General features: G+C 53.5%; 5 protein-coding genes across 5 annotated transcripts; 1 reads left to right on the top strand and 4 right to left on the bottom strand.

Moving 5' to 3' along the window:
- Nucleotides 1–153: 153 nt before the first annotated feature.
- Nucleotides 154–5,979, bottom strand: ACET3X_003772 (uncharacterized protein). Its single transcript, XM_069450677.1, has 3 exons — nucleotides 4,907–5,979; nucleotides 1,532–4,855; nucleotides 154–1,476 (listed from the first exon to the last, which is right to left on the bottom strand). The coding sequence occupies exons 1-2, from the start codon at nucleotides 5,951–5,953 to the stop codon at nucleotides 4,553–4,555; spliced, it is 1,350 nt and encodes a 449-aa protein (XP_069307750.1). The 5' UTR covers nucleotides 5,954–5,979; the 3' UTR covers nucleotides 154–1,476; nucleotides 1,532–4,552.
- A 150-nt stretch (nucleotides 5,980–6,129) lies between these two features.
- On the top strand, nucleotides 6,130–10,294 carry ACET3X_003771 (uncharacterized protein; the record flags this gene model as incomplete). Its single annotated transcript, XM_069450667.1, has 3 exons — nucleotides 6,130–6,986; nucleotides 7,073–9,311; nucleotides 9,374–10,294. The coding sequence occupies exons 2-3, from the start codon at nucleotides 9,102–9,104 to the stop codon at nucleotides 10,292–10,294; spliced, it is 1,131 nt and encodes a 376-aa protein (XP_069307749.1). The 5' UTR covers nucleotides 6,130–6,986; nucleotides 7,073–9,101.
- Nucleotides 10,295–10,426: 132 nt separating this feature from the next.
- On the bottom strand, nucleotides 10,427–12,910 carry ACET3X_003770 (uncharacterized protein; the record flags this gene model as incomplete). The annotated part of the gene is made up of 1 exon (XM_069450656.1): nucleotides 10,427–12,910. The coding sequence occupies one exon, from the start codon at nucleotides 12,908–12,910 to the stop codon at nucleotides 10,427–10,429; it is 2,484 nt and encodes an 827-aa protein (XP_069307748.1).
- A 1,126-nt stretch (nucleotides 12,911–14,036) lies between these two features.
- On the bottom strand, nucleotides 14,037–15,753 carry ACET3X_003769 (uncharacterized protein; the record flags this gene model as incomplete). Its single annotated transcript, XM_069450645.1, has 2 exons — nucleotides 14,037–14,682; nucleotides 14,744–15,753. The coding sequence occupies 2 exons, from the start codon at nucleotides 15,751–15,753 to the stop codon at nucleotides 14,037–14,039; spliced, it is 1,656 nt and encodes a 551-aa protein (XP_069307747.1).
- A 2,816-nt stretch (nucleotides 15,754–18,569) lies between these two features.
- Nucleotides 18,570–21,953, bottom strand: ACET3X_003768 (uncharacterized protein; the record flags this gene model as incomplete). The annotated part of the gene is made up of 2 exons (XM_069450635.1): nucleotides 18,570–18,605; nucleotides 19,071–21,953. The coding sequence occupies 2 exons, from the start codon at nucleotides 21,951–21,953 to the stop codon at nucleotides 18,570–18,572; spliced, it is 2,919 nt and encodes a 972-aa protein (XP_069307746.1).
- Nucleotides 21,954–22,985: the final 1,032 nt, after the last annotated feature.

The raw sequence follows: 22,985 nt of genomic DNA, 5'->3' as shown, positions 1-22,985 counted from the left end.
TTCCCATAGCACGGTACTATCACTAGGTATGTTTTAGAGAATGACTAAGTTCGTCATAAAATGCGGAGCATATACATCAAAGGCGATCCGGTATGTACAAGTTGCACAAATGCCGAAGACGCGTCATTCACAAGACCTTTCTTGTCAAGCGCTTTGGGGGCAAGCCAGGGTATGGGCTTTGTATGCATTTCGATTCAATCCACAAGTCCTTTCTGAAGTGAGAGCAAGTTACTAGTACATGACATATCCTCATTAAACATTAAACCCGCAAACCACGAGTCAAGTACAAGCCTTTTCAACTCCCATACCACCCCTCAAGTCGACACATCCCCGTAGGCAGCACCTCATCCTCCACCACCGAAGCACTCATCTGCGCCCAAGTATCCACCTCACCACTCCACCCCCTCACCGACGTATCTCGATAATCCTTCGGTGGAACCGGCGGCGGCAGCGCTGAAGAAGAAGAAGCAGAACCCTTGACCATCTTCCCATAAGCCAATCGTACCAACGCCTGCGCATCCTGCTCCTCGGTAAAAAACTCCAGATAATCCTGCAACTGCGGTACCCTATTCCTCTCCGGGTACCCCTCGACGCGACCCGTCGAATGCTGATTCCACGCACAATTCGTAAGCCCCGGTCGCGTACGCAGGATACGCATCCACGCGTGATACAAGGCCGGTCGCTGAAGGAGAGAATATATGACTTTGCTGTGATACCAGTCCGCAGCCGTGAGTCCCTGTTTCTCCATGTGTCGCGCCACATGATCGCATCGCTCGGTCCACTCGGTGCTAAAGTGGCAACAGAAACCGCATCCCCAGCCCGTCCGCGTCATGCGTTTTCTTTTCGCGGAGATGGCGTGCGCTTTCTTGCTGCGTGTCGTAGTGTCGGCGCATGAGGTACATCGATGAGATTCTTTGTGGTGTTTTGTGAAATCCTTTTCCAGAAAGTAGATGGCGGGGCAGAGGTCGCATTTAAACATTTCGGGGCGCTCTTGGTACGTTTCCTCGTGGCGCTTCCAGTCTGCCTTCTCGACAAAGGGTCGTTCGCAGCTGGTGCAGAAAAACTTGTGTTTCTTGCTGCAGACGCGGGATTGCTTGGTCGCTGAGACGCATGTCTTGAAGTAGTCTCTCTCTGGCACAGCTGGTCTTTTGCTTTCTTTTCCCTTGGCAGGCCGCGGGCGAGGCTCTTCGGGTGCACTTGCGGCTTGCGGAACAACTTGGGTAGGCCCATGACACAGCAGATGCTCGGCCATCGAGAAGTGCTGGAGTCTCGACATATCGGAGGTGTGCGAGTATGCTGATATTGACGAAGACATCGAATCTCTTAGAGGTGTGTAGGAGAAGGTGCTGTTATTTGACGATCGATAGCTGGAAGGTACTGATGAAAAGTTCGAACCGGAAAGGTGTTGCGATGAACCGGATCGTTGGTATAAGGCATTCGTGGTCGGTCATTGTCGAGGATTGTGTTCCAGGCTCTCTGTGGTCACAATCAGTCTAATGATCTGTGAGAAAATGGGCATGGCCTTGCATACCGACAGGACTTTGCTCATAGTCGATAGGACTGTTCAGCTGCTTCTGCGGGTACTCGTATATCGGAAATGTATCGTCGAACGTCTCATAACAAAAGTCTTCCATTGGATCGTAGCTGTAATGCGAACCAGCGCTGTAATGTTCGTAACCACTCATGGTGCAAGGGGTGAGAATCGTAGGAAATAAACAAGAAGGGAATGCGCGCAGCGCGGAGGACTGGAGAAGCTCGTCGTAATCAGCCCACGATCGACTCCCGCGTCGTTGGACATTTAAACCCAGCCATGTTCTCAGCCTCAGGCATGGCTATCGAAAAAGAGGTTAGCGTCGTGGAGGAGGCGCGGTTCACCAGCTGAAACGCGGCGAACGCTGATGGCAGCCGTTTCATGGCCTGTGCCGTGTTTCGAAACAGCAGGCAGCCAGAATAACGGAACAACACGATTGGATGCAAATGACGCATACTGCCGATAGGTGCAGATTTGTGTGCATGACGTTGTTGACCGGTTGCGATGAGGAAATGGGATGCGAGGGCGAGTGGTTGATTAGGAAGGCTGAAACCGGGGCAGGCGAATGGGCGATGGTTTGCCAAGAGCCAGGACGACGATAGCGAAAATGTTCGACGTATTAATAAGTCATTCCCGCATACCAAGCTGACGTGCATGTGTTCGGATTTTTGCAGAAGCCATTCAGACTCTGACATCCCCCTCGAAGTGAAGTTTGCATGCGTTCGCCCACCGTTGGCAACCTCCACGCAGACGTTTGCCATCTTGCACTAGGCTTGAAGATGCCTCAGTAGTCTCCAAAGCCACCGAGGCGCAGTCATTGTCATCATCCGCCGAAGTATATGTCCGCCCTGCCACACCAAAAAGTGTTACTGCAGAGGGTTTCTCCGCAGAGTCAGCCCAAAAAACGTTCGTTATAGCTGTTTTCCACAGCCCAACAGTCGTTGCCCTTGATAGGGACCCGTTAATAAGTTCTCTGCCACTCTCGGCAGATGTTTGCTTCCTGCAGGCTCTCGTCGAGCTGGTAATCGAGCACGAGATCCCTATTAACGGGCCCCATCAAGGGACTTGCAAACCCGCCCCACGGGCTTCTTGAGCCCGCAGCACTCGTCGGCGTCGACGTCATTTGCGTAGAGTGGGGGCTATCGCGCCCTGGCGAGTGTGGAGGTGTAAACTCCGGTTGCTTCTTCTTCTTGAACCTCCTTTCGAGGTGCCCCTTGGGGACTTTCCACAGCTTCTCCTTCATCCACTTCTTGGTACTGGTCCAAGAGAAGGTCATCGTGTAGTGTTGGTAGTTTTGGTAGTGTGATGGTGTGTAGAAAGAGATGTGTTGTTAAATGGTGAGAGTTTGCCAATTGGCGCTCATATACCCATCTTACCACTGGCTTCCCTCACCCGTTCGAACACAAGGTGACTGGGGAAGCCATGTGGGCTTCAGATCTAGTGACTGGCAAACATTCTGGTCTCAAATGCCTCATCGCTGGTGCTGCTTTTGGGATTTGGCGCTAGTGCGGCGAAGGGGGGGTGGCAGACAATGCTCCGACTTACTAACACCACAACCGCGTGAAGATTATCGCCACAGCCAGCTCTAATTATCCTCAAGCCGTTCTGCAGTAGCTGAAAGTAGGCTACCAACGTCGTGAGGTCCCCTGGGAATATTATACTGTCATCCTCCATCGTCGTGGAAGCTCACGAAGACCGTCGCAGCGACCTCAAGCGGGGCGCTCTGCGTCGAGGCAAGTATCAGCTACCTCTTGGGACTCACGAGACTTCTAGCTTCTCATGGCTTGAACTCCATGTCGTCTGCTCCTGAAGGCCCCAGCGGAGGGGGGTGAGGCTCAGCGCCCGCTCCAGAGGCGCTTCCGCCGCCACCAACGGCGACAGCTATGACCCACGGTAAGGCACTCGGGGGCTGACGAAGAAGTTCACCTCACGCAAGTTAACCACGTCCAGATCCAAGCTCTGTGTCGACCAGCTCTGCATCTCTGGAATTACCCCGCGGCGGAGAACCAGATGCCTACAATCGTCGAAACCTCGTGTCAAATCCCCGAGTCGCGAACCCCGCAATCCAGGTAATGATATCAAAGGCTCACAGTCTGCGCGAAGCGGCCTTGTATACCTACCATCACGTCGAGGGAGCCTTCGAGCTTCGCAAGACCGCGCTGACAATAGGGTTGCGGGGCTGCCTCGAGAAGCGGACAGCCCTCGGAAGAGGAACAAAGGACGGACATGGACAAGGAGCTTCGCCACTGCCCTTGCTTTGACAAGGGAGCACATCTTACCACAAAGGATATAATATCCCCCGCCTCTGCGGCGCGCGCAGCTGCTCCCTCGAGACCACGTCGCGCCTGACGGTGGTGGTACTGCAAGCCGGGCGCCTTGACCGAGTCCTCCGCACGAGCGACGCAGTTGCCACGAGTAAGACTACGCAGGCTCGACTATTCTGATGAAGGACATGCTAACGTGGTGATGCAGGAAGATAACTCACCTATCAAGGGCGACGCAGCGTAGAGTCAAGCAGCTTGCAGAAACCATCGCGAATCCTACGACAGGCGGCGCTGCAAACAACATGACAAGGCTTCAAGGAATGAGAAGACTCTGCCTCGGAGGATGTCCACGACACTGTACTCGCAGAAAGTCCAGCAACGGCAGGGCTGCGACGATGGACAGCCGCGTCCACAAGCAACGGGGCGACCATATGGCAGAAACACAATACCACCGTCCAGCTCAATATGGAGACGTGGACGGCGATGCAAATAATGAAGGCCCTCGAAGACTCGGTGTTGCCGGGTCCATGATCGCCAGACGATGGAATGCTTGCTGAGGACAAGCATGGGAGAAAGTAGGGATTGGAGTGGATATCTTCTCTTTCATACGGACATATCTTCTTTCAAGAGCTGGGAAGGACTTGGCTAGACGTCCATGGTTGTTGATTCGATGTTCGGGCCCACATCTCCTGGTCGTCCCAACTCTGGACAGACAAGGGATGAGCAAACCTGTACCCAAACTTTTTGATGGCAAGCTTCAACGGTTGGAAAGCCTGGGAACAGGTAGGAGCACCTGGAGCCGCCTCGCTGCGGTCGCAAGCTGGTCGTTCCGTGATCGATCGCTGATTTGACGAAACGTATTGGAGTCCCAGACATGCTGCAGCTTCATCCCGACCAGCGCAGTCTGGAGAGCCGTTCGAGCGTCGTCCGGAAGATGGGAGCCCTCAAATTCCAAGCTCTTGATCACACCATGATGTACTTCCATCTGGATGCCGATGTCGTCCTTGGGGTCGAGCGTGAGATTGAAGCGCGGAGTCTGCGACCACATCCAGTCGTCGGTCTTCCAAGGTTAGCAACGACAGTGAGAATAGAGCGAGCAGTATGGACGTACCTGTAACTCTTCGTATCCCTTCCGGATGTCAGGAATGCTGAGGTGCTCTTCGCCAACAATTTCGACGATGCTTGGGCTTCCCAGCTCGGTATACATGGAGGCAAACTCCTCTTGCAGGCGCTGTTTGAATGGCTCTACCTCCAGACCAATGTTGGACACGGGCGAGCTGACGCTTTCCACGCCCTGGGCTTGTATGAAGTCTTTCGCTGGCGATCGCAAGTAGTCGGATATGACGTGCAGGTTCGGCGAGCTCAGCAGCGTCGTGGCATGGTGCAGGGCGCGCTGGCGAGTGAGCTTATATGCTGAGCCAGACACCTTGAGCGGTCTCGGCCCGCCCTCATCGGTAGTATAGGGCGTGCGATGCGTGTCGTGGGGGTCGGCGGCATGTCTCGCGTGCCCTTGGTCGAGGACAATGTCGTGGCGCTCGTTGACTCTGGCGCGGTCGATGCCCAGCCTCCGCAGGGCGCGCACAACCATCTCGGCATGCTTGTCACGCGTGAAGTCGGCGCGGGGACATGTGATGCTCCAATTGAGGTTGCCCTGGTCGTGGAAGACGGTGCCGCCACCTGAGCGGCGGCGGACGAGGTCGACGGTGCCGATGCCCGGCGGCTCGCTGTCTTTGGCGTCGTGTGCCCCGCGTGCGGCGTCGAGGATGCCCAGATTGACCTCCGTCCACGGGTTCTGATTGCGCCCGATGACGACGCACGGCCTGTTCACGTAGAGGAACAGAATCGTGCTGTCGGCGGGGCTCTTGCGGAGGATGTGGTCTTCGATGGAGAGGTTGAGCAAGGGGTCGTCGCTGCGAGACACGTAGCTCTGCAGCTTGTTGGCGGGGTCGGCGAGTGTGTCGGTGAAGGACGAGTACCTCCTGGCGCCGAGTGTGCGGCGTGGCTGAGGCAGGAGCGTGCTCGTCGAGGAAGTCGCTGGTCTGGCGGTCGACAGCGCGAGGAAGCTGCGACGGGCTGAAGGGGAACTTCGCGTCGAGCATGCACATCGTGAGAAGATGCCCTGAGAGCCTGACATGATCAGACCCCTCGATGGCGCCATGATCGTTGAGCCCAAGATGGTGTTGTGGCCGTGGAGCTGGTGAGGCGTTGAAGCTGCCGAAGCCAAAGGCCCCACGGCAGACGGCATCCCCGAACTAGCAGGCACCGCCGAACGGCCCCATTCTTGGGAACGTCAAACCTCCCATGCGCCGACGACATTCTCTGCCACCATCCCCTCCTGAGTGCTTACAAGGCCTACAAGTCTCGTTTCCATCGCCTGCATCACCAGTTCATAGGTCAGCGGTGCCATGCATCGTGTCTGGATCATTTTTGCCCCTGAAACCTCTGCATTGGAGCCCGACGTGGAAGGACCTCATCATGACCGCATTTTCTTCTGCACACACGACGTATCCCTTGCAGGCCTTTGCAGCCAGCCCATGCATCCTTTGGACCTTTGCAAAGCTTCTGGGCGTACGGTACGCTTAGTGAGTTTGTATTGCTACCCCGATGCCGATTCCAAACGTGCATGTCTTTCCATGCCCCCTGAAGTCTCCAAAAGAGCAGCGCTCTGCTCATCATGTTATTCTCTAGTCTTCTCGTCATCTACGCCCATTTCAAGTGTCTTTTCGTCTGAAGACTTGATGTCTTGAGTGGCTACATCTTACGATAGTCATGCTCGTCATCGCTTCACTTCCGCCCCTTGTTCTGCCTTTACTACCGACATTCTCACCGCCGTCAAAACAGCCTCATCAGAGCGATGCTCAACACCACGATAGTAGGATATCATCAGAGATACGGGATTCTCTGCTGCAAGTATCAGGGGTCAGCCTCGTGCCATTGTGAAGCAACGAATCCCAGACTTCTCCATCAAGTCATCCAGATCTGTTGGCGCAGTGGCCGATCCCACTCTCACTTCAACAAGAACATAGCTAACACGTTCGAAACAGTCCCACTACTTGATTGTTTTCTTTGCGGCCGCTATAGGCTTATCTCGGGCTTCGGCCATTCTCTTGCTTTCACGTTACGCTACGTTCTGTTCCGTTCCGTTTCGTTACGTTTCGTTACGCTTTGTAGGAAGGATAGATGGCTATCTGGTGAGTACAATATCCCCTCCTTCTGGCCGCTGTAGCGAGCAGATCTGGATTGAACGACCTTCTTTTTTTGCTAATTTGTCACACAGAGTGCAAGACATATTTTTGCCCAGGCGTCTGGTATACATCATAAGTTGTGTATACCTCAGCCGTCCTTTTGGCTCTCGCCTTCTTCTCGCCAGCATATCCGTCTTACTCCTGGATGCGCTATTGGAGATGATGGTGTTGGTGCTGCTGCTGCGGCTGTGGTATCTCTTAACACATTGGCGAACCGACAGGCCACAGTGCTGTTGCTATGCCACCTAAAGTCGCAAACGCGACAATAATCAACCACAACAGTCTCCCCTTCACACGCTGCAACGACCACACCCACCTCCAAACTCTCCGCCAACCAAATTTCATTGGAGGGAGATCCTGACCCTCCTTTCGCTATATAACCGCCTCCCTAAACCCAACATTCCATCAAAGTTCATTACAATAGCGTAGTGGTCCCTCCCACCCCTCTACACCGGCCCCTATCGCTCTGTTCGATCCCCGCTGACTTCTATTATTTCAGCGCCCCGACCGGAGCTAACCTCACCGGGTTCGAGTGATGGGACACCCGTTGCCTATGGGATAGGTAACAGTCAACAACGTTCGCTAACCCCGCAGGACTACGTAAGGGGGGCCATACCGACGTAAGTACAATATTCCTCAGCACAATACAACACCCCACTACACTATTCGAGATGAACTCTTTTTTTGCCTCCTTAAAGGGCTGTTCTTCTAAGGGAAAGAGTGGGAATGTGTACTGCGCTATGTACAGGCGATAAGATCATCCTCTACTTCGGTCTTTCTTTTTGCTAGATATTGGAGCGTATGGAAGATACTGGGAGAGGCTTTTCGGTAGAGAAGACATGTGCTTCAGCCAACTTGTTCTTTTTGCCTTTATCTTGGCGCATCGCAGTACCATCGCGTACTCACTCCCCACCACCACAATCCTCCTTTGCCAGACAGCGCTCAACCCCACCCACACCCACTACGGCACTCACGCCACATGCATATCCGCCTCACATCAACACTTGAGACTGCTCGCACGTCCACATCCTCACAAAGCGCACATTCGCTCATCGCAGCCGCCACTTCGCTGCAACCCTCCGCGATTTCGTACCCATCACAAACTTGTCCCCAAACCAATGGCCACGGCCTCATCTCTACACTGCAGAGCTAAACAGCAGCGCGAAGAAGTTCTGGATGACTAGGCGCTGGCTTTCCATTTTTGCAGTTACCGGTAGCATCACGGTGCCGGGAAAAACGAGCAACCCAGGAAGTCAGACTACACCAATGCCAACAACGCAGTCAATTACCAAACGAACCATTTCCGCGAAACGAGACCGAAGCACCAGCACGCTGTTCGATTCGGAGAAGCGACTCAGGCACATTGACGAGCGATCCAGAAAGAAGCGCGATACGACAGCCCTTCGAGACGCTGCACACACCATAATGGATGGACGGAACCCTCTTTCAGCACTTTTGTTAGCCACACACACACCCCAGAGAACGAATCACGGAGGTAATACGAGCGTAACAGCAAGAAGCAGATTGGCCTAGTTACTCCGCAGCATCAGGCCCGATCGGACGAGCGCGAAGACAAGAGTGGTCTTGAACGACGACGGTAACAACAACCAACGACGGCATCAAGAACACGAACAAGATCAAGCAGGATACAGTGGAGTAATTGCTCACCGGACAATTATGCGACAAGAATTAGGAGCAGGGCATTGTGGGCATTGAAGTGGACACAGAAGGCACAAGGAACAGCAACTCAGGGTAAACACGCTCGCGGGCACGAGAGGAAGGGTCATATAGCCAGAATACGATAACTGGTTATGTACCCGAAATCTGGACAGCGGTGTAGTGAGGTTCAGAAACACTTCTTTGCGTTGCAGGATTGGCTTGACACGAGTTTATTGGAAACAGCTTTGATCAATGAAGTAGGGACGCATCCTGCCCCAAAGGAGGCTGGATGGCTGTCGGTCGCAGCGGAGTGTGCCTAGAAGTCCGGTCTCAAGCTATTGGAGGATAGGATAGAACCATGGAATGTTTGTCGTGCGAAGCTTGTAGCCCGAACAGAGCCGCATGACGAAGCCGAGAGAAGCGATCCACTTTTATATTCCGAGATCGGAAGCCTCCTTTCCGATGGCGATCCCACCCCAAGAAATACATCATCTCCGTACTCGACGTCTCATATCCCTCCATCCCAACCCAAAAATGTCGGCGCCGGCACTGTTAGACGGATTTTCCAATACCGCACCCTCTGCACCATCCAAAAAGCTCCAATACGCAGACGTACGCACACACCCTTCCCCGTTTTCACGCGACTTGGCTGAGAAGAATATCGGGATACCCAGGTCGCTGTAACCGCAACTGCCAAAGAGTTCTCCGGTGTATATCGAGGAAAACAATACCATGACGCCGATTTCGATGCCGTACTAGATCGCGCGTTGGCCGCGGGTGTAGAGAAAGTCATGCTCACGGGCATGTACGCTTCGGACGCGCAAGTCAATCTCGCAATTGCGCGGTCTCGACCAGAGCAGGTCAAGGTCACTATCGGCGTGCATCCGTACCATGCCGTCGAAGCAGATGAAGGGGGCGAGGCATACTATCAGGACTTGTCCCGCAGTATCACGACAACGCTCAACGATAAAGAAGACTCGCATCTGTTAGCCGCTTTCGGGGAGCTCGGGCTCGACTACGACAAACTGGGCGACGCACCCAAAGACGTTCAGATACGCGTGTTCAAGCGACAGCTCGATATGATCGTCGACGCAGGATGGAAGCTACCCTTGTTCCTCCACTGTCGCGCCGCCTTTGATGATTTCATTGCCATACTCGAACCCTATATGGACCGGCTGCCTCTACGCTCTGGCCTAGTCCACTCTTTCGTCGGAACAAAAGAGCAGATGCAGACACTGATCGCAATGGGCTTACAGGTCAGCGTCAACAACTTCGCCTTCCGAGACCGCGATAGCTTGGACATGATCAGACATGTGCCATTGGACAAACTGCAGATCGAGACTGATGCACCGTGGGGCGATATTCAAGCATCGAGCGAAGTCGCGAAAGCGTACCTGAAGAATGCGACAAAGTGGTCTTGGGGGAGCAAGAAAAAGGACAAATTTAGTAGAGGCGATATGGTCAAGGAGAGGAATGAGAGTTGCAATATGGAAAAGGTGGCTTTGGTTGTGGCTGGCATCAAGGGTATTGGTGTGGAGGAAGTTGCAGAGAGCGCGTGGAGGAATAGCGTGGATATGTTCTTTGCGCGTGGGTGAGGTTTAAAGATTTACAAACTACGAACGTCATGTGTAGATGGACGCTCGTCTACAGCCGATGTCTCGGGTCAGAAATGAGGGCAGTTTATGACGCATTAACACTTTAGATTCGTCGCATCATCTACATCCCATCTACTTTGTTCCATTAACGCCGTTCCCGTTCGCCTTTCCATTTGTTGCTGACCTGTCGACCAATGTCGCTTTCTTCTTCGTACCATTGGGCATGATCCCATTCGAACCCGTCTTCTTTGCCCTCGGTACCTCCACAAGCACCTTGTACGTCTTCCCAGCAGTAACATTCTTGATAACGTTGCCCTCCACTCCCTGCCCGTCAACTACGACCTTAGCCTCTCCTACATCTCCGCGCCTGATTTCAACATCAAACACCGCGCCTCTGAACTCCCTACGCACCTTCATGTCGTCCCACGCGCTCGGCATCTTTGGCGCAATCTTCAGGCCCTCCCTCACGCCCCTCAAACCACATAGACCTTCGATGAAGCACCTGTACACCCAACTCACAGTCCCGGTGTTGAACAACTGACTTGATCGTCCCGCCGTACGGTCCAAGTGCTTGATCCCATACCCACCGCGGTAGTAGTTAGGAATGAAAATCGGAAGTTGACCACGACGAATCAGATCCTCCTCATCCGGACCAGGTATCATAGCGCGGAGCGTGTTATACGCCCGATCGACTTCATCGATACCGTAGAGCGCCCATGCATAGAAAGCAGCCGCGTGGTTATACACGGACCCGTTCTCGCCCTGCCCAGGATACTTTTGTGTAACGCGCCCAACGTCTTCTCGCATCGCCGTAAACGGCGGACCAAACATGACTACGCCGTACGGCGTCGTGAGCTGCTCGTCAACCTGCGGAAGCATCTTTGCAATCTGCTCCGAAGACGCCGCGCCCCCGAGGATAGACCACGCCTGCGGGTTCAGCCAGATACGACCTTCTTTATCGTCTTTGATGCCAAACGTAACGTTATCATCCGTGATACCGCGAGCGTACCAGTCACCGTCCCAGAGGTGTTCGTTGGCGGATTCATTGACCTGTTCGGCGCCGGCGCGGTATTTCTTTGCGATGTCGGGTTTATTCGCGTCTTCGCAGATCTGCGCCCATAGGTTGACGGCGTAGGCGGTTGCGACTGTGAGCCAGCCGGATACGCCGACGCCTTTGGGACCGACCATGTTCATGGGGTCGCACCAGTCGCCCTGCGCAATGTATGAAAGACCGCGGTCGTCTCGTGCGTTTGATGAGAGGAGCCAGTCCATTGCGCGGCTGAAGCGCTCGAAGACGGTGTATGTGTCGCCGTACATGCTGGTTACTTTCTCGTCTAGCAGTGCGTAGTCGCCGGTTTCGCTAAGGTAGATTTCGAGGGCGATGGGCAGCCAGACGCAGTGATCGGTGTGAGGAATCTGGTTGATGTACTTGAGAACAGCGCCCTTTGCTAGTAGGATACCATCTGGCATCGAACCGTTCTTCTCTTGTTGCCCAACAGCAGTCTTGATAGCCTTCCTGGCTACTTCCGGTTTGATGAAGCTCATGCCCATGTTATCTTGTAGGTAGTTTCGCGTCTGAGGATCGGTCGTAAGTCTGTTCACGTCGCCATGATAGTACAATTGCCGTGGTAACCAGTTGTTGACCATGTTGTCAAGGTCTTTGTCAGGAGTCTCGAGACGTACGCAACCGCTGCCTCGCATAATGTAGTCCTCGTAATCCTTGGCTGCTTTCGCAAACGCCATTTTGCTGAGATATCTCTTACGCATGTCCAGAATTTCCGCTTCATCGTATGCGGGACCGAAGAGGAATCTATACTCTTTGCTCTCGTTCTCATCCAGGTCCGCCCAATACTGCACAACCGCAGTTGGGGTTTCGTAACGTGCGTCGCTATTCGAAAGTTGCGGATTTTGTAATGCCGATGGTGCCTGCAATCCACCTTCGCCCTCGAAAGCCTCTTGCTTTGCTTCCCATGAGACTGGTGTGGTTTCGCAGAGAAAGTAAGTCTTGTCCTTGAGATACTTTGTCTTTGGGTAGTCTTCGGCTTTTTGGTATGGTGTCTTACAGCTTCCAACCACGCCGCCAACGTTGGCATTCCACTCTGCTTCTTGGTTCATCCATGACATGTATCCCAAAGGAAAGTAAGGATAGACACTGAGATTCCGTTTTCGACCGGATATGTTGGTGACTTTGATGTTCCATAGCTCAGCCACATCATCAGTCGGGAGCAGAAACGTCATCTCAACGCGGATGCCGAACTTCTCCACAGTCCATTTGATGTCGCTCTTGCCTATATCAAAGGTGAAGCGATCCAGCTTTGCCCTTACTGGCTCGTACGGCGCTGAGAAGATGTCGCCATTCTCTTCATCCTTGATGTACACGAATCGGCCGGGGTGGTGAGCATAGTAGTTTTGCTCCGGCTGCATGAAGGTTTTGGCTTCGAGGTTGGGCGCATAGGCGTATTTGGCGGGCTCGGGTTGCATGTATTGCGCAGTTGCAAAGCCACGACATGTGACCTGAATCATCATACGTTGATTCCACAAGAATGCGCCAGCTTTGGGCATCTCGGTTGGGCTTGTGAGCTCATATCGCTCGCCATTTTGGGTTGGTTGTATCATAGTTGGAGTATGGACAAGGATAGTACCTGTGAACTCTGCGGGCAACTTTTATACCGCGACGTGATGGTTGGTTATACAGAGACGCAAGGGCCGACATGGCTTGAAGGGCGAAGCTTACTGTGTTTAGTGACACTGCAGAAGTCAATTCAACGAGACCAATGCCGGACAAACGCGTGACAGGCACAAAGTCTTAGCGTTTTTGCCGATTTAGTCTACAATGCGAGTATCAAACTCGATGCTCGTTGAAGTGACTGCGAGCAAGGCAAACGAAGGTGGTAAATACTCCTATGTGAAGATGCAGCAGGAACGCCAGCTTTAGATGACCTTGAAAACGAAAGTCCGACCAGCGTGCAAACTTTGAGGAGGATGAAGAGGGATTTTCGCAACATGGTCATTTGTTTCTTAATGGTTCATATAAGGTACAAAGCACAATAAGCCGCACCGCGTGGGGCTAAGCGAATGGCGGTGTGGGGTTCAGCCTGAAAGGGTGCCATGTAAGCGCGGAGACGGTTGTCCGGACCGCAATGCCTTTAGCCAGCTGTGAGGCAATAGTCATGCCCAACATGTCCAAAACACAACGATCGCTGCATCGTTAATACGAGTACAGGATCCGGATTGCGCAATCCGATGACCCGACTTGTGTGGAACAGCAGCGGAGGTAAGGAAAGTAATTGCTGGCGCATGCGCTTGTGTGCGGAGAATAGTGTGTCAGCTGCTCGTGATGTTGGATAGTCACGGGTGACAAGCAAGACTGTACAGTTCCGGTGCCGATATCCGCAGACACCACAGCCATAGATATTAAGTATGACCAGGTCCCGCTACCGGCGACCCCCATGCTGGGTATGCAATGTGCTGCAGCCCTGTAGCAAGGGTTGGGTATCGTCAAATCTTGAAAAGAGTTCGTTGTTATTGGCTTGTGGAAAATATTGGTAATGCTCGTTTGAACGGGGATGAAAAAGCAAAGGCCGGTGAAAGTGGGGTGCTGTACCTTGACCGAGAGTCGAACTGTTGCCGCGGCTGACAGAATATCATTTCCCCAGCTCAGTGGACGCCGAGAAAGCCGCCGGCTCTCCATTTCCACCGGAGGACTTTACTCGGCGGTCCATAGTGTCGCAACTCTTCCAACTCAACTCCGACTCTCGGATTCCTCCTGCGATGGTGCCTTTCTCGAATTCATGGTAATCTTGACATACTTGCCCGTCTCAGGAAATGATTTCTTCTCCACCACCGCTGATGACGGCTCCTTCTCCCACCACGACGGGAAAGCTGGAACACTTGTGCGAAAGAAGCGCACCTTCTCATCGCCACCGACAATAACGTAAACTTCGTGCTCTTCTCTGTCTTTGATGATGCCGTAAAGACCACCCTGGACAAAACCTGCCATGGTACCAGCAGGCCGTCGGAACAGTTCCTTCGCATTATTATGCGTGTCGTAGAGAATGACCGACCCGTCGCTCGACTCGAGTCCTAGAAGCCGGCCTTGGTCCATCCACTGAACGTCTTGAATCCCGGACATGCCCATGAGTCCTTTGCCATTTTCCACTTTGTAATGCTGAAGGACCTTGCCATTGGGGCCATCGGAAGGATCCCAGACGTACGCATCTCCGCCTACACAAAGCGCTATTTCAGGTCTTGTCGGATGCCATGTGAGGCTTCGGCACCAGTGTGAGAAGTTTTCTTGCATAGTTGCCATTTTTTGTCCGTCGGACACAGCGTGCACTTGGACTACTTGACCACCTTTGGAACTCCACACGATGAGCTTCGAGTCTGGTCTAGACAATGGGTGTCTTGAGTCAGTATGTTTCGCATGTCGTTTGCAAGGAAACTACTTACGAGAATGCGCCAGCCCAGCTCTGTCCACCAGAGTTCTCTGTGACCCACATGAGGGTTCCAGTGGAGACGGAATACATGCGCAGCGTTCCGTCCCAGGATACCGAAGCAACGTGTTCCTTATCTGGGCTGATAGCCGACCACATGATGGCATCTGTATGTCCGGTGAGGCGGTGGATCTCGGTTCCTGCCTCGAGATCGTAGATTACGACAACTGGAAGATCGTCCGGTTCCCGCATACCCTGTTGGGTAGAACCGTTCTTTGAATGATACAACAGCAGTTTACCGTCAGCGCTGAAGCTTACAGATCCAAAGTTCCCGAGCGTCGCATTGTCAATGATGGTGTTATGGCGCCTGCGATGATCGGCGGCTACCTGGCTGAGCGATTTCATAAATTCAGTATGGAGTGCTGAAGCATCGATGAACTCCCTCGTCCATTCGTGGCTTGCGGCCAGATCTGGTGCGATCGCATCGATGGCTTTGGTAGCGAGAGCGGCTGGATCGATGGGCTCTTCTTTGTCAAGTATACGGCCATTTTGGTCCAGATCCCAAAGAATGAGTTGGTTGGCACTACGAGCGCGGCGAGGAGCGTCGTGCGAGATGGAGCTGACAAGGGTGTAACCCGGTCTTGGGGTCCCTACTCCCATGCCTTGGCCAACGCCTGCAACGCTCTCTTCGTTGGTGTCAGACGGCCGGAATGTCACTGATCCTGACCCTTCAAGGACTTCGCACAGCTCTCGGGATGCGAGGTCGTATACGAGGATACGCTCTGCATCGGTGCTGATGGCCAGCAACTTCTTGTCGGAACTGAGAGCAGTGTAGTAATTTCTGTACGTATTATCGGAGTCTTCTCTCAGATCGGCGCTGAAGTCGAGGATGTCGTTGGTTTGTGACCAATTCTTTGGGTGGCCTGATGCGTACTGAGCCGCAATGCCAGCACGCTCAAAGTCCTGTGCCGGTTCATCAGGAAAGACAAACTCTCTCATGAAATCTTTGCGTGAATAGCAAGGCATGTTGGAGATGTGTTTTCGATTAGAGGCATTCAGTGTTATCCATGTGCTTTTGTTCAAGATGGCTGCCTAGCCTGGCGAAGCGGGGATAGATCGGCGGATGACGTTCAAGTCAGCGTAGGCCAATCATGTTCAAGAACTAGCAGGCGCGAGACGCATCAGGAATCACACATGATGGTGATGTAGCATTCGACAATGATTTTTCAGGCAACAGAACGGGACTTGTTATTGGAGAAAAGAAGTAAGAAAGAGAGAGACATGTGCGAGCTGAAACGAAACGTCGATCCCACCTACGCCGTGCGCCCATCGATGCTCAGCTGCTCGGAGGAGCAGGAACAAAGAGGATGCAACAGCAGGGCAAAGCCGCCAGATAGGCTCGTTACCTCAAAGCCACCGGCAGGCCTTGACTGCAGCAGCCTAGACCCATCAGGACGAAGAGGCATTACTCTTGGGCGTTGCCTTTGTTCAGCAGCCATCCATCAGGCGATGGAGGGGGAGCCCTGGCTGCTGAACCCACAAACGCGGTCTCAGACCGCGAATGTGTGACGCCCGTTGATAAATCCGTTGAAGGATGGGAAATAGGAATAAGAGACAGTGGATCATGAGCGCGACGATGCGAGTGCGAGTTAGCAGGTTGGATGAGCCATCTTGGCGAGTAGCCGATAGGTGGTGTTTTGGTGGTCTCCCTGGTTGGGACGCGTCGGACGCGATCGCGACGGTGTGACCACTCGGAAACCTGGTGCGTGCATCACGACGGTGACGGTAGATTGACGCGACACGAAATCTAGCTGGCGAAAGACTCGTTGTTGAGAGTGATGAAGAAGCAACCAGATGGCGGCAATGTGTACAGCACGACGTCAAGGTAGAAGAGTAGGAACGCCCCTTGGAAAAGTCCGCCTCACGACGAGTGGGACCGCTAAACCACTTTCGGACTTGGCGCCTTTGCACTTGGACCTGCTAGTCTCAGTACAACTACAACGACATCTGCTCACGATGCATTCAGAGGAGGGACTGTGGAGTTGAAAAAGACAATTCTATTTATCAGCATTCATCGAGATGGTTGGACACAATTATTGGGTCCAATCTCAACGACGAAAATCCTTATACGCCTAGTATGCTAACCAATACAATAAATCCGGCCATGAACATGCACCAAATCACGATGGTATACCACAAAGGTTCCCGCTCCGACCTTGCGCTGTCCAAAGCCTTCTTTTCCACTCTTCTCTTCCACCTCACAAACCACCACGGATGCTCCCTCTGCATCCGTTCCGCAACACAAGTTCCGTTGATAGCGTCTCCGTCGTTATCAAATTCGTCTCCATCGGCATCCTCGCTACTATCGCTCGAATTATCATCACAGCTCCAGCCAGAATTCTCGCCTCGATGAGAACACAACACTTGCACTATCCATCCTGGCTGGACTCTAGCATCCCAATCCCCGCTGCCGATTGGCATGTTTTCGCTCACGTCCCATAGTTCAACGATGACGATGCCGTCGTCATCCTCGCTTAGCGCTTTTAACAGCGTTTGGAGATTGTGCGAGCTCGCGAAAGCGTGGTATGCGAGTGTTTTTGTAAAGACGTCATCCCCGTACCGGAAGTGTAGGGTTATCGGATCAGGCGGTGCGGATTGCTTTGGTATTGCATCGTGTTTGAGCCGTCGTGGCAGACGTTCGCTATCGGTCGCGGAGACGTGGAAGCCCACTCCTGAACCGGTTCGTACGGGTGTCTGTCTGGTGATTTCGAGTGTATGGTCGTGATTCCTCGTCGCAGGCACACGATACCATAGCTGCCATTCCGCACTGCAGCGATACCACCACTGGAGATAAGAATTGTTCTCTGGTCCACATCTCTTTCCTAGATCACCGCATGTCATGATCAGTCTCCTCTCTCGCGATTCGAACCACTCAGTAGATAATCTTACGCTATCGATTCCTATCGGAGAGATCGATCGGCACTTGTCCAGTCAGGGTTTTTGGGCTGCGACAGAAGACCTCCTGGAGGATGATGCAGAGGAAATACATTGTATGCGCGGGTTCGTATGCGGTGTGAGTCTTAAAGAAAGTCTTAACGGTATTAAAGCTTATAAGTTAGTATTAGTATAAAGGTTAGAAGCAGATAAGCTTTATAGAAACGTATAAAATTCTAGGTAAGCTTAATTATAGTAAGGATACTATGTCCTCTCTCCCTCCCTTTATAACACATTACAATTATATTACTAGGTAATGCTAGCTAGTAATCCCTGTTAGGCCTACTAAGGTTTAATAGGCGTCTTTTTTTAGTTACCTCTAGTAAAAAAAATTTAAAGTTCTGTTTTAACAATACCCCTACACTTGCAGAAAACAAAAAATCATGCTATCGATTCCATTTCTCCAGTCGAATACATCCAGTGCATAGTGAAGACGCACCCTCATATTCCCATCCCACCCCTGGCGCCTACGCAAAGACTTGCTCACATGCTAAAGTATCAGGACAGTAATGATTTCTGATAACTAAATAGAAGTCATTTCTACATCCAATCCATCTCCATCTACTCATCCCCAAACTCGCCCTTTCGTTGAGCACATCAAACAACATAGCGCACTAAAACGCAAAAAACATCAAGATATCTATCATGCCTGTTCTGCATCCCAAGGCATCGCAATCGCAATCATCCCTTGCAACGCGGCAGACGCCTCAATCCCAAAACACCATTCGCTAAGCAAACCCTCCCCTATCCTGACCCAAATGAAAACAAACAAGAAGACGCTTATCAAATACGAAAAAAATAAGAACCGTAAATCCGAAAAGACATCATACCAGCATCATCCCTTCCATCTACTCATCCACCTTCTCCTTCTCCTTCTCTTTCCCCTTACCCACCGTCAACCCCGGACTACTCCTCTTCCCCCTAACCTTCAAACTCTTAATCGAATTACTCGGCGAAGGTCTCGGCGACGTCCTCGGCGACGCTCTCCCACTACTCAACTGCTCAAACCTACCCGCCAGATCCCTCACACTCCTCTTATCCCTCGCAACCCCCTTAACATCATCCCCCTCCATCCCCCCACCCTCCAAAATACTATTCCCATCCACCTCGGCATCCGCATTCACAACCCTCAACTTCGACTTTGGCACCGTAAACATGACCTGCACGACCCTCCTCTCCACCGCAGCCTCAACATCCCAATCCATCTCACTCGCCGGCGTACACGGCCTACTACTCCCGTTTCCCCAACCCCCAGCATCCCCGCCACTCCCCTGTCTCGGCACACCCAACTGCTCCCCCTTAATCGGCGTCCTAGGCGTCGGCAACCTCTCCTCACCATCGCCACTCACATGGATCAACAGATTCGCGCCGCGGGCCGCCCACTCGCGTCTCGCGCGCTCGCGCTGCGCCATTGCGATATCTTCGGGTGCGCCCCAGTCGTCGCCTGCGGTGCGGCGCCACGCGGGGTCCGTTTCGTCTTCGAGCCAGTCCTGTTTGCCGCGTTTGTTGCGCCAGAAACTTGCGTCGGAGGCGGCGCGTTGCGGCGTATTTGATACCGATTTTGTAGTTACAGGCATGCTTTTTCTGTTGGGGAGGGGGAAAGGGTCGATGGGGTCGTCGCGGTAGGGTTCTTGGATGTCGTGGTAGGGCATGGTGGTAGCGGTCATGCTTCGTGTTCGCTCGGCGCTGCTCACGCTTCTTGTCAGTACCCGCCTCACGCTGCCCAACCAGCTCATGCGTCGTTCCCTGGGCGCAGGGCGGGCGGCGGCGGTAGCGAGGTCCATTGAGAATGGTGTTATGGGAGTAGCAGTCGCAGCCCGGCTATAGCTACCATCTGTATCGCGGTGCATAGTCGACTCGCTTGAACTCGTGTCTGGCCTCGCTCTGCTCTCTGGGTTTCCCCCGAGGAGTGCTTCGCCCTGGGCCTGTAGATGTGCGAATGATGACAGGGGGGTATGGAAGGAGTCCATGTCGTGGTGACCATTGTTGCGGAGACTACTGAGGGATTGTGTTCGCGCGTGGTCTGGAGTATATGGAGCTGTGTCGGTGCTTCTGCCAGGCTGATCGTGAGTTGGGCTGGCGTCTGGTGTCTTGAATGGGTTACCGCGTATAGCAGTGTTTAATACTGGGCCTGAACGCATAGGTGTATTGTGCACGACGCCGCCGTTCGAAGACGTCCAAGACAGCGTACTCCTCTCGCTGAGATTCGAGCTAGTACGTTCTGACGACGACTTATCCGGCGACAGTCTTCCTGCAACCATCGGCTGATTCGTGTTCATCTCAACACTGTGGTGATTCGGCGAGGTAGGAGTAGAATGTACCGCATTCTTGCCACGTCCCGGTGATTCCGTAAACGGATCCAAAACAGGTGCATTATCAAGTACAGCCGCCCCAGATCGAGGTCGTGTCTCAACCATCTCGGGCTGCCTAGCCGGCGTACCATTCTCGTGTGCCAACTCGTCATCAGGCTCTTCCTCAATCTCATCGATCGGATGTATAATTCCCGGAACTCCAGGCCTGCCCACAGCGTACTGAGGTCTAGCACTCAAATTGCGTCGCAGTCCGCGCGTTGGACTCGGTATCTCGACGAGTAAGCCCGACCTCTCTACATCTCCGCGATCGGTCGCCTTCCAGCCCTGACCACCCTGTGTGCCGGACGGAAAGTAGTACGGGCCGTTTTGATCGACAAGATAGTCGAGCGCGTCGGTGCGTCCGCCACGACCATCAAAAGTCGGAGAGTGGTCTTCGACGTTGTATCTGTGCGCTGTGTAGGAGATTTCTTGTAGTTGCTTTTCGCGAAGCTCCTTTCGCTTCTTTGAACGCCTTGAGTACCATATCCAGAGGGCGAGCAAGCCACATACAGCAAGGAGACCGATACCGACACCGACGCCCAACCCCGCCTTTTGTCCAGTCGTAGACAGGAGACCGCTGTTGGAAGACTGGGACGGAGCCTGCGTGGCAGGAGGCGTGTAATCGGATATCCAGGAATAAGAAGTGACGTTGAGGAAGTAGGTTTGCGTATTCGTTGCTGGCGTCGTGTCTCTCCGTCGCGCACCAGACGATGGTATAGAATAACCTCCACTGATCATCAGGACACCGCCTGGCAGCATGGCCGCGCCATGGCCATAGAGACCAGCGTCATCTGGCAACCCAGGACCAGTAGTAGACGGCACTATCCACTGCCAGTCACCACTCCCACCATAACCATCCGCGACATTCAGCACCGCGAACTGAGGATCCGCCGGTGTGTCGATGTCCCCGACCCAACCACCAACCACGATGATCTGCTGACCATCTGAACTAAGCACAGCTGTATGGCCGGAACGGGGATCGATCGAGGCAACGTCTGCTCGGATAGCTAGGTCCGTACGGGAGGTGTCCGGTTGTGCAACGCCAACAAAAGTCCAGCCTTGTTCCGGAAGGGAGAAGAGTGCTATCTGGGACATGTTGATGAAGGCACTTTCAGTGTGGCCTCCGACAAGGACAAAGTTCTGTTGCTGTATCTGCGTGCCGTCGCTTCGGTCGGAAAAGGTGGGCGAAAGACCTGTGATTGTGGAACCGGCTTCGGGTACAGGCGGTCCGCGAGTGGACGAGACATCGGTCTCGTAGGTGAGAGGCTGACCCGCATCGGCAGAGGGTTGCAAAGTGACCATGAAGTTTGAGTAGTTGGCGGCGGATTGCCAGTCGCTCGTAGTGTCAGTTTGATCAGGGCACATGCCTCCAAAGAAGTATGCACCGGTATCCGCAGCCTCGCCTCCCACGATAGACGAGAATGTCATGCCACCGCTGAGGAAGTTCGCGCCCATGACGGGCGTATGTGAACTGTCGACGACTGACACATTTTGCTTGCTCCAGCTGCCCCGGACCACGTTCTCTGATGTATCCGGCACAAAGGTCCACAATTCTCCTCCACTCGCACCCAGAGTACAGTCCCCAGTATATACAGTCAAGTTGCCGTCATGGTCGAGGACCGGGGTGAAGGCGCGCGGGGCATTATCGTCGAGGAAGGGTAGCGTAGCGTATAAAGTGTTGTACGGTAGATTTGACGCTGTGACCTTGTAGGATAGGTCGATAGTGCTCAGGGCGAATTGTGTGGACGACTGCGACGACGGGCGGAAGACGTAGAGGGTGTCGTTACTTTGGAGGAGGCGTGTAGGGTTGTATGGCATCTGGGCCGCGGCGACAGAGAAGAGGAGCGACGCTGGAAGAAGTGCGAGCCGCTGCATGTGCATGTCGAAGGGCATCCTCAGCAAAGCCGACTTTGTGCGAGGAGAACCTTCACCTCGAGCACTGGAATAGACGTCCCATGAACCGCGGCTGCTGATCTTTGCGGAAACAGATTGGTATGGTACACAGTAGGCGACGGACGATACAGTGCAGTTGTGGTTTGAGGCCAGACGGACGGGAAGTCGAAAAGGTGGGCTCAGATCTGCGGTTCATGCACGGGACCGTTGTCGTCGAGGTGGCTGGCTATCGGGGGGGTCTATCAACAGAGGCCCAGCCCGCACACCCACCAGTGCCATCCACACCAGACACCAGGTTGCGCAATGCGCTACCGTGACACGCCTGGATTCCAATGCACAACCGGGCGGATGGGCGTCCATCGGCCCAATCAGCGGGCGGTGCGCATCACCGCGTCTGGCCCTGATTTCTGGCCCGCCAAGTCCGTTGGTAAACACGGTCGCGCGGAGCAACGGCTTCTGGCGAACGTTATTTCTGCACATGCTATCGTCAAGGGCAAGCCACAATTTCCGACTGCGGCAACGAGTCCGTTGTTCAGCAATTCTTTTTGACAGCAAAACACATACTGGCTTGGCCTGTCCTCTTGAGTGTGTTACGCGTCGGCCTGCAGTCGGGATGAGAAGGGAGGTTGGTAAAAGGTCGGTGGTATGACAGCATCCCCACCCCACATCACCTCACCGCTGGAGAACCCGGCTCCCGCGCGGACAAAGTCGATGACACTACCTGCCAACGGCTTACGTTTCAGATAAACGATATGCGCATCAGCTGAGAATGATTGTCCGCGTACAACTGCCTCTCGGTCCTTTGGCAAGTACGAAGATCAAGAAATCAAGCTCTGTGGGTACGTCAAGTCGGGCCTTTGCACGGCCGACTCTGCTACACCAGGAAGGTCAAACCCGAAATCCACCTTTTGCAATCCGCGAATCATGCTCTGTCGTTACACACTGCAGGCGACTGCTAATTGCTTTTCATTGAGGTGTCGAAAGCAGTGACTTGTTTTTGCAAGGTAGCTTCTCGCATGG

The sequence above is a fragment of the Alternaria dauci genome, chromosome 3 (assembly GCF_042100115.1).
Source record: "Alternaria dauci strain A2016 chromosome 3, whole genome shotgun sequence".
Taxonomy (NCBI): domain Eukaryota; kingdom Fungi; phylum Ascomycota; class Dothideomycetes; order Pleosporales; family Pleosporaceae; genus Alternaria; species Alternaria dauci.
Note: the sequence above shows the minus strand (reverse complement) of the source record. Positions and strands in the feature narration are given on the sequence as shown.

Coding starts and splice junctions, on each gene's coding strand:
- ACET3X_003772 (XM_069450677.1), bottom strand. CDS start 5,953: ATGGCGCCATCGAGGGGTCTGATCATGTCAGGCTCTCAGGGCATCTTC. Junction 4,856..4,906: donor AGGGATACGAAGAGTTACAG/GTACGTCCATAC, acceptor TAACCTTGGAAG/ACCGACGACTGGATGTGGTC.